At 55.6% G+C, this 10,364-nt stretch overlaps 1 protein-coding gene across 3 annotated transcripts in view; it reads left to right on the forward strand.

Moving 5' to 3' along the window:
- The window catches only part of ARSG (arylsulfatase G), a 61,228-nt gene that overhangs the window by 19,240 nt on the left and 31,624 nt on the right, over positions 1-10,364 (forward strand). For 2 of the 3 annotated variants that reach the window (XM_054083737.1, XM_009563894.2), the window contains exons 9-12: positions 419-527; positions 4,875-4,995; positions 8,527-8,617; positions 8,932-10,147. In XM_054083737.1, the coding sequence (XP_053939712.1) occupies positions 419-527; positions 4,875-4,995; positions 8,527-8,617; positions 8,932-9,266 (656 nt within the window). In that variant the 3' untranslated portion in view covers positions 9,267-10,147. Of the gene's footprint in view, positions 1-418; positions 528-4,874; positions 4,996-8,526; positions 8,618-8,931; positions 10,148-10,364 lie in introns of those variants that run through there. The other variant, XR_008452950.1, reaches the window with a different exon arrangement.

The following is a 10,364-nucleotide window of genomic DNA, read 5'->3' on the forward strand; positions in this document are numbered from 1 at the left end:
TTTACGGCATGCAGGGCAGCAGCTGCCTGCACGGGACCATTTGCAGCCCCAGGCATAAATTCCTACATTTCCCGCCTGCTCCGTATTCTGGTCAAAAGTGGATGGAAATGGGGCAGCTCCAACAGCTGGCTGCATTTCTCATTGCTTGCTGAAGCAGAGGAGAAACACAAAGCAGTGCCAAACTGAGACCCTTTTTCTTTCTCCTCTCCCTGTTTCTTTTAAAAACTCCTGTAACTGTTTTTCCTCGCCTGACCCAACTCCCTCTCCAGCGAAATCACCCTCCTTTGGGACCATTTACTCCATCTTTGCCTTTGAGTAGTTCTTTTCCCAGGGAAGCTCCGGGGTCAGGTTTTTTTTTCCCAGCCGATGCGAAGCTCCTGGGCAGTGGGATGCTGAGCGCTGCTCTTTTCTCTTGCAGGTGGGAGCTCAGCAAAGCAAACGACCTGGGAAGGAGGGCACCGTGTGCCGGCACTGGCGTATTGGCCTGGCCGCATCCCTGCCAAGCAGACGAGCCACGCTCTGCTGAGGTGAGAACCTGACTGGATCCCATGGGGCAGCAGGGCGACCCCTTTGCCCCCATTTAGAAGGATTCACCGTCCCCGCGCTGGGACCTCGGTGATGATCTGGATTTGGCAGCAGTAGCTGCCTGTGCTGGTTGTTGCTTGCCTTGTGCCAGACTTCGTACTTTCGTCCTCTCCCAATCCTGTAAGACTTAATGCTTCAGCAAAGAGGAGTTGAAAGGGCTTTTTGTGAGGCTGGTGGATTGGCATTAGCAGCCACCGGGCTCCGTGTGCCTCCTGGCCGCGGTGGCTGAGTGCCTCCCGATAATTAAAAGATGATGATGTTCTCTCTCTCCACCAAGAAGCAGGCTTAGGCTTTGTGGTTTGCGAATGGCTTTATGTGGAGGAGGGTGCGGTTGTGGGAAAGGCTGGCTGGAGAGATGTGCTTGCAATCAGCGCAGGATGCGGCCGGGCTGGGAGGTAGCGAGCGACTTTTGCCATTTCTGCTGACAGTGGAGAGGAAGGGTTTCTCTCGCCGGAGGAAGATGGCACGGAGGGGTCTTTATCGCAGCTATATTGCACCTCTCCTTGCAGCAGTTGCACCTGTGTGTGCAGCGCTTGCGGCTCGCCCTCTCTGCAGCCCATCTTTGCAGCAAATGCAGCACGAGGGGCACAGCCTGGGCCAGGTCCTGTCCTCTTTAATCCCTCAGAGCACACAGTGATGGAGGTCCAGGTGGTGGGGCTGAGGGAGTTTGCTGCACGTTGGGAACGAGCGTCCCAGCTGCTGGAAGCAGGTCCTGACTGGTGGGCCCTGGGGAGGTGGTGAGTGTTTATGAGGCCCATCAGATAAGCTGGAGCTACTTATCGCTTATAGGGCCTGAGGACAGCCCTAGGAGCTGGGTTTTTGCAAGCAGGGGAAGGTTTGAGGCATAAGCTGAGTCACTGACATCTGGCGAAGGGCATAGGGTGCACGTATCACCCATGGGGTTTGATCTCCAAACCCTTTCTCTCTATGGGTGGGCAATGGACCAGCCAGCAGGACCTGGAGCAGAGCTGCCATCCTGTGCCTGCTCGGGCAGCCAGCGCAGCGCGGGGCAGGATCAGTGCCTGTCCCCACCCTCCTGTCCCATCAGCCTCCTTACTCCCCCCCTCCCAGAGGTGTTTATCTCCTTGAAAACCTTATCTCTTGCATTTCCCAGCTCCAGTCCAGCAGCTGGAAATCTAGAAAGCCGCTGGCAGGACACACCGGGCACTCAGAAAGCTATTCTGTAGCTTCCCAGGAGTCGCAGTACACCCAATGTCCTCCCCAGTACAGCCCAGCATTGCCATGGGGCCATGCCCGCAAGGGGTAGGGTGACACCCTGGGATCTGGAAGAGGCAACTCCCTGTTCGGGGAGCAGCACAGAGCCAGGCTGAGGAACGTGAGTGATGGATCGTGCTGAGAAAGCTGTTAGCACTGTGGTCTTGGCCACAGCCTGAGCTTGGGGGCAAGGGATGCAGGGGATGTGGAGGGATGTGGAGGCAGGGGCTGCTCGGTGCTCGCAGGTGGCTTTTCTGTGCCCCTAGAGTCACCCTCAGAGCATGAATGTATGAAATAGGGTGGTTGAAGACTTGTCCCCCCCAGGTGATGGGGAAGACCAAGAAACTGGAGAGGGAATGAAATCTGTGTGCAGCTGGGAGATCTCTGCACACAAGGAGGGGCCTCTGTCTGGTGGGATCTCCTGAGAAGAGCAGGAGCTGGGCAAGGACAGGCATTAACTGCCTGCATGAACCTGCTTCTCCCCCTGAGGGTATGAAAACGCTGACAGCTTTGCCATCTGGCTTGGGAGAAGAGTGTGCCAAGGATTGCACCTTGTCTTTCCCCAGCATCGCATCCTTCCCGGCACAGGGAGTGGAGGGGTGAGCAAGGGTGACTGTGCCCAGGGGCCGGGGAAGCTGGAGCCGGCAGAGAAATGCTGATGCATTGCCACAGACCTGCACCTGCATGCTGGTTTCTACCAAAACCTGCCGTGTTGGCTTTTCTTAATTATATATAATCGTCGGAGCCACCCGCGATGCTCCTGCCCTTCCTTGCCCCAACCCAAAAGTAGGGCATGGAAGAAATAGGTCAGTAGGATGGGAAGAAGCAAATTGCACCACTCGAGCTGTGCCGGCAGCGTGGGGCTGGGCAGGTTGGGCAAGCAGGCTGGGGTGTGGGGAGAGCTGGTTCAGCTGCCGGCAGCTGCCTGGGCAGCACTCGAGCCCCCGGCGTGCCTGGGGTGCTCATCACCAGCACAGCGCCCAGGGCAGCTCTGCACCAGGAGCTGCCCATCCCTGGGCACTACCAGACCCTTTCCCCTCAGTGTTCAAGTGACTTTGTTAAATCTTGGCCGGGACAGGGGGTTGGCAGCGTGGCTTCCCGTCTCCCTGCAAGCATGACTTCCCAGCTTGGCTTCCAGGATGTGCCTGCTGGCAAGGTCTTTGCTTTGATGCCAATTTTAACCAAAATCCTATATTTTCATGCCTTTTCCCAAGGTTTATATCTGCCCACAGCCTGGAGGATCTTCATCCAACTCTGCCCTCAATCATGTTGTCCTCCCACCTCAGTGACGGTTTCCAGCAGTCCCATCCGCTGCTTTGGGACCACTTGGTGCAACCCTGGGAGCATCCACATGCTGAGGGCCAGATCCTGAGGGTGCCAAGCGCCCCCAGGACCTGAAGTGCTGACTGGGACCTGCCCTGGGTTATCATTCTGGGTAGTCCCAGACTGATCCCAGCGAGATGCCTGCAGGGATGTGCTCTGGATTGGGTGCAGTGGGGAGCCAGAATTCCCTCCAGCGCCTCCCGGCTCGCCTGGCCGCTGGGGCCGTCTCCGCCAGCACCGTACCGGGGCTGCTTCTCAGCAGTGTTTGTTCTTATTTGTTCTCTCCGTCTCTTAGCAGCTAAATTAAAACTCCGTGAATGGGAGAACCGGGGGCCCCAAAGCCCGGGGCTCTTTTCTCTCTCTACTCACGCAGCCACCAGGCAGTGGGCAGGAGCAACGCGGTGGCAGCACCGTGGTGCCTCCAGATTGGGGGACCTGGTGTTTTTTGCCTCCCTCAGCAATTTCCTTGCCCCAACTGACCCTCCAAGCTGCTGGCATGAGGGTTTTGCAGCCAGAGGGATGCTGGCGGTGTCCCCACTGGCTGCCCGGCACTGGTGGCTTTGCCAGCTCCTCGGAGCCTGTGCCGTGGCTCCGTCCCTGGAGAGGGCAGCGCTATGATGTGTCACTTGGCCATGTTGACATCCCGCTGTCCCCTGGGGTCGTGGGATGTGCTGGTGAGGAGTGGGGTCACCCGTGACCGTGTCTGTGAGAGGGAGGGATGCCCTTAGCAAGGGGGACAGGACGCTTGGAGGTGGGGGTCAGACATGGGGGCTGTGAGCTGGCTGTCCTGCATCCCACTGCAGTCGAGCTTGGATCCTGCTGGGGAATGTGACCAACGGAGGGGGAAGCCCATGCCCAGGCTGCACAAGGGGCTAGTGGCAGAGCCAGGTGGCCAGTGGTCCCTGTCTCACCCCAGCAATGACTTTGCTCAATTTTGAGCCCCTCTGCGCCATGGGGATGTGCCAGCGGGTGGGCAATCGCCGTGGCTGAGCTCTGGCCCTGGGGCCACAGGTAGCCAGCAGGAAAGCAGAGACTTTCACCCTCTGCATCCTTACGGAGCCAGAGGGACACCGGGTCACCCGCTCCTTCCCTGTGCACTGGGAAGCAACCAAGGATGAGCCCAAAGCACTCTTTTGCGGCTGAGGCCCCTGAAAAACCCGAGAGGTTTACGGTGGAAATGCTGACGGGCGTTTTGGTGGGAGTGCACAAAATAGCACCGCTCTCATTTTCCATTCTGGCTGCGACAGCTCGTGCTGCGCCATGCAAAAGCGAGACCACATTTTCCTGGGGCAACGGGATCTGCTGTCATTGGCGTAAAAAGTCCCTGTGCTAGCACTTTCTCCAGAGGGTGACCTGTTGCCTTGCCCGTGTGTCCCCAGGCGGGAGGACAGGAGGGTGGGAGGAGGCTGCCCCACTCCCCACCGTGCCCCTGCCCTGCGGCTGCGGGAATTGCCGGGCGCGGGGAGCGGCAGAATCTGGCTGAACCCGCAGTGCCTGGCGAGCAGCCGGTGCCGGGGGTGGGAGATGTGCAATACGAGGGCTTGTCGGGGTTGAGTCGCTGCTTGAAGCCGGGTTTAACCTTTTCTGCAGAGCTCAGCTGTTGGGATGGGTGCTGGGAAGCAGCTGCTACCTTCAAGGCACTCCCCGGCCATCAGCGTCCCAAAAGTGCCCCTGAGTGAGGGGCTGTGGGGTACAGGTGGGGTTCGGGGTGCTTTGCTCCTCGCTCTGATGAAAGTCACCTCTTTCCACAGCACTCTGGACATCTTCCCTACGCTGGTGGCCCTGGCTGGGGCGACGCTTCCCCCGAACAGGCGTTTTGACGGCTTGGACGTGTCCCCTGTTCTCTTTGGGTGGTCAGACGTGGGGCACAAGGTAAGGCAGAGCCACCCTCCCCTGGTGACATCTCCCTCCTAACAGCAGGTCCCACCGCCTCTGAGCTACAACAGGTAAGTGGGGGGTGAAAAGGCTCAGAGCTGGCGACGTGCAGACCCACAGGAGCATCGTCCCCATGGCCCAGAGGGAGGACAGCCAGAGGCAGCCGGGTGCTGCTTTGGGTGCCAGCGTAAAAGGGCTTTGGGATTAATGAAGTTATTTCACACTTTGTTCATAAATCTGGGCTTATAGGTGAAAATGCCCTATGCAGGCAGCCCGGCGAGCTTCCCTGGGGACACCATCCTAGGGGATGCTTGCCTGCCTGCGGTGCCCAGCACGGCGTCTCCTTTCCGATTGCAAAAGGTACAAAAGCATGGGAAACAAAAGATCCCAGGAGCTCGGACCTAGTTGTATCCACTTTATCTTGCCAGACCGAGACATAATGAAGCCCTCCTTCTCCCAGCTCCTTGGCTGGCAAACGTGCCCGTTACTGAAGTTCAAGCAGGGCAGCCAACCCCATACCCTGCAGCTTTGCCCATACAAAAGCAGCTGCTGACAGCTCTTTTGACCTAAAAACCCCAGTTAGGAGGACAAGCAGTGTGGCGATGCATTTTTCTCAGAGTTGCACAAGATTTTTGCAGAACCAAAAGAAAAAGAAAGGAAAAAAAAAGTGGCATTAATAGGAGTCCCACAGATACAGCCTGATTTTGCTTTTAAAGTCCAACCTCCCGCAAGCACCACGAGCCAGGTCCCAGCGGGGAGCTTGGATTCGTTTTTTGCGTCCATCAGGGTTTTGGTATTTGCTTCGTATTTATGGAACCCTCTGCTGAACCATGAGATAAAGTGGGGAAGCAGATGGGATGCTGCCAGCGTGCTCCGCTGTGCTCCTCAGGATTAACCCTCTTCTTCTGCGTGTGTGGCACTGGGAGGAAGGGACTGGTGGTTTGCTGGGAGTGATGGTTTGCTGGGAATGATGGTTTGCTGGGAATGATGTTTTGCTGGGAATGATGCTTTGCTGGGGGCAATGCTTTGCTGGGAGTGATAGTTTACTGGGAGTGATGTTTTGCTGGGAATGATGCTTTGCTGAGAGCGATGGTTTGCTGGGAGTGATGTTTTGGTGGGAATGATGGTTTGCTGAGAGCAATGGTTTGCTGAGAGCAATGGTTTGCTGGGAGCAATGGTTTGCTGGGAGCGATGGTTTGCTGTGAGTGATGTTTCGGTGGGAATGATGGTTTGCTGAGAGCAATGGTTTGCTGGGAGCAATGGTTTGCTGGGTGTCAGGGCACAGTGGAGGAGTACGAGCTCGTGCCTGCCATTCCTGCATATTTCAGACCAAGGAATAAAGTCCTGAGCAGCCATGCACTGCCAGCTCCTTGGGCTTCACCCTGGCACTGTGCTTTTTTGGAGCGGTTGTACTGCACTCAGAGGTGAATTAACCCCTGTGGATCTGGGAGCTGGGCAGCACAATGGGATTGTTCCTGCCCATCCTGGCAGCGGGAGCAGGGCGAGCATCCTCGGGGGATGCAATCCAGCTGCCCACGCTGTGTGGGACAGAGTGGTCTTGGAGGGGACACACAGTACTCAGCTGCTCCGGCCCCACGGGGGGATTGGAAGCAAGCGCTTATCTCTGCTCCCCCCCTCCTCTTGGCTCCTCGCCTTTCATCTCCCGCTTGCGAGCAGCTGATAGCAACCCCACCTTTGATGTCCCAGGGTTTTCCTTGACACAAATCCTCCTGAAAGCAGTTCCTTTGCTCACCCCGCCGCCCGGTTTCCGCATGCCGACAGCTGCATTCCTAACTGGGTCCCGGCGTGAGCTGCCTGGGGTAACCTTGCTTGGCATCCCAGCCCGCGTGCTCGGCACTGACACGACCTGTGACGGCGCTGGAGCGACGCCAAGGTCCTGTTTGGCGTGAAGGCTATTTACAGTGAAAATAAACACATCCTACAGAACATATCAAGGGTACAAGTGTCAAGCACATGAGTTCAGATTTAAGGTTTTCTGGGGAGAAAACACTTTTTCCCCCTCTTTTTTTTTTTACCATTAAAATAATGAAGTTGAACATCAATAGATGGGTTGCAGATCTGGGAATGTTTCTTGAAAGGGCTGAATAGAAACAAGCTCCTTAATTGTGTAGTAAGTGATAATAAATGTTCTTAGCGTGGGGTTTGATGAGGGAGGTTTAGGAACGTGCTTTTTGGGAGGTTTGAGTGCCTTTGCACCGAGATGGCAGCGTCCCAGCAGTGCCGCTAAAGGTACCGGCGACAGGATGAAGGCAAAGCTTTAGGGTTGGAAGCAGACAAATTGGTTCAGTTCCTGGCACCTTGGCCTCAAGGGCCCTTGAATATTTGCTGATTTCTACTCTAAGTCTGTTTTGTTCTGACCGAGGAGCGTCAGCACAAGGGGACTCTGTCACATGGGTTTTCTCCTTGTAGCAGGCTCACACTGTACCACCTCTTCCACTTTACAGCTGCAATTTTTTTTCCCTAAAGCATGATTTTTAACCCAAATTCCAGAAGACAGTGCTTTTTAAATTTTTTTTTTAATTTACCTTGCAATGAAGGGCAATCAAGGCAACCGAGAGCATTTGGAAATCACGCCTCACCCCAAAGCCTGGCATTTCTTGGATGAGTTACCAACTGACCCCTGGGATCACAACTGCATCTGGACCAGGCAGGGCAGGAACAACATCTCTGGGCAACCGAGCAGGGTTCCCGGCGGGGCTGCGTGCTGGGACAGGGCTCACACCGGGCACCTGTTCACGCATTACCGCGCTGATCAGCTGCAAACACTGTTACTAAACTTGGCACCGCAGCTGCCTACAACTTCGGCAGATGTTTCTAATTTCTAGCACAGTGGAAATTTCTTGAATCACTTTTAAACTCAATTCCCAGGGAGGAAACCTCAAGTGACTCATCTCTTAGTGAAGCCATTGGCTCCGCAGCAGATATTATCTGTCAGAGGAGACCGGTGAACAGTCCAGCTCACTTGTCTTCTCGCTCCCGTGTGCCAAAGCAGTCATCCTGTGCGGATCAAGTGTCCTAAATACCGAAAGAGAGGGATTCGACCCACCCTTCTCTTCTTCCCTTCCTTCTCGCCTCCATTCCCCATGCCGGGATGGATGTTGTTAGGGAAGGGAGCGCTCGCACAGCGGGGTGAGTCAGCGGAGGAGACAGACCGGGAGTGATGTTCCAGCACCTCACCTACCCGTGGAGCCTCTGCTTTGCATGAGCTCACCCTCAGCTTGTGGCTTGCTGCTCCCCCAGGCAGTGATTTGGCTCCCTTAGACATCTCTGACACCAGCTGAGCTGGAAGCACAGGGAGAGGTGGGTGTCTTGTTGGCATGGGAAAGTGGTGGGTGACATAGAGCACCTGCGACCGCCCTGCTCTGCTGAAAGTCCCCACAACTCCACAATCCCTTTCCTGCGGCAGATTTGTTATGGCAGGATATGCGGGGAGGGATTTGAGATCTGGTCCTGCCACTGCGTTTTCTCCATGGTGGGGTGATGGACACACTTCTTTTCGTCCTTCAGGTTCTGCTCCACCCCAACAGTGGGGCAGCTGGGAAGGATGGCGGGATAGAGACCCTACGGCTGGCTCAGTACAAGGCGTTTTACACCACAGGTACCGTGTCCCTTTTAGAGATCAACAAGTCTGGCAAAAAAATGTCTGGAATTCTTGGTTCCCTGCAGACACAGGTAAAAACCAACTCATTAATTCAAGCAAGAGCAAACCTAGCAGGGATAAGCACATATTCCCCTTGCCTGCATGATGGGCTTTGCAGCCCAGAGTTGTCAGAAGCCCTCTCAGACCAGCAGCAGGACCCAGGATCCCAAAGCTGGGACATGGTGGGACTGGGCCATCTCAGATGAGTGAAACATACAGAGGTAATCCATGGGCAGCCTGTGACTCCACTTTTTTTCTCATTTCCTCCCTAGGAGGGGCAAAAGCTTGTGATGGGAGCATCGGGCCAGCTGAGCATCACCAGCCACCTCTCATTTTCAATCTCGATCGTGATATCCAGGAGCAAGAGCCTTTGGACATGGCATCTAGAGAGTATCAGGCAGTGCTGCCTGCAATCAGCAGGGCTTACGCCCAAGCTCTGGAGGACATCGCAACAGACAACGTCTCAATTGCAGATTACTCTAAAGACCCGGCTGTGATCCCCTGCTGCAACGCGCAGCACGTGGCTTGCCGATGCCAAGCGCTTGGGACTCATGCATCCATGCTGGATCGTCACATGGAAAGAAAAGCAACACGGCTTTGTCTTTAGGCAAACCTTCACTCAGGCTGCTCCTTTCCTGAGTTTGCTTTCTGTGAACGGGACTGTTGGTTCCATGCTGGAGGGTGGAAATGGAGAAAAAGGATGGAGGTTGCAGTCCCCTTTGCTCTGTGCTGTGCAGGTGAGTTGGTTGTGGGTCTGTGAGCACGCAGAGGGTCCCTTTTGCTGCAGAGCAGGAGTGTTCCCCCACCAGGACTGTCCCGTGTGGCTGGGAGAGCTCGGCACTGCAGTACCCGGTGGCTCTGGAAGTCTTGGATTAAAACTGCCTTTTGTGAGAGCTGGCTTTGGGAGAGAATTCCTCTGGGAAATTAGCTCGGCTTTCCTCTAAAACGAACCTGACAGGAGCTGGGTGGTGGGAGGACAAGGCAGGGGAGGAGGGGGCCCCACAGCCTCTGAACAAATGACCCCTCTGGTACTGAGACCCTGAGAGTCCATGGCTGTGGAGAGAAAATTCTTGGCTGGCATGAGGTGAGTGCTTTGGGAAATGGAGCACCTGTCCCACCAGCTGCGGAGTCAGGCTTATTAATGGAGTTATGTTAAATACTCACTGGCTGTAAAAGACGGACGGTCTTGGGCTCTGCGTGGCTGCTGCCGTCCTGGTGGTTTGTCTGCTCGGTTTGTCCTGCGGCTGCTTGGCATTGCCACAGCAGAGGTCAGGGATTGTGCTGAGACGAGCATTCAAGTCCCAGCGTTCGGAAAAGGCTGTTTTGGGGAAGGTACAGGAGAGACATGTGCAGTGCAGAACTGCAGTGGCTGCTCCCTGTCGGATCTGCATGGGAAGACCAGTGGTGTAACTGCATTTTGTTTAGGGAGGTCAGGAGAAGTCCCTGCCTTGAGGTCTCCCAGCAGATGGGTTTCCAGGCTGAGAAGCTGCTCCTGACAATCAGAATGCAGTGCCGGGGCGGGGGGGTGGGCAGCAGGGGCGGAAGAAACAGCTCTGATGGGGCATTTCTGTGCAGGTGCGCAGGCAAAATCGAAGGTGCAACTGAAACTTAAAAACCACCAGGATTTCTCAGCAGCTGCGTGAGGGTTTTCTGAAACAATTTTGGGCTCTGATTTACACACACAGATCTTTCTTTGGACAAGCCG

The sequence above is a fragment of the Cuculus canorus genome, chromosome 18 (assembly GCF_017976375.1).
Source record: "Cuculus canorus isolate bCucCan1 chromosome 18, bCucCan1.pri, whole genome shotgun sequence".
In the NCBI taxonomy this organism is placed as follows: domain Eukaryota; kingdom Metazoa; phylum Chordata; class Aves; order Cuculiformes; family Cuculidae; genus Cuculus; species Cuculus canorus.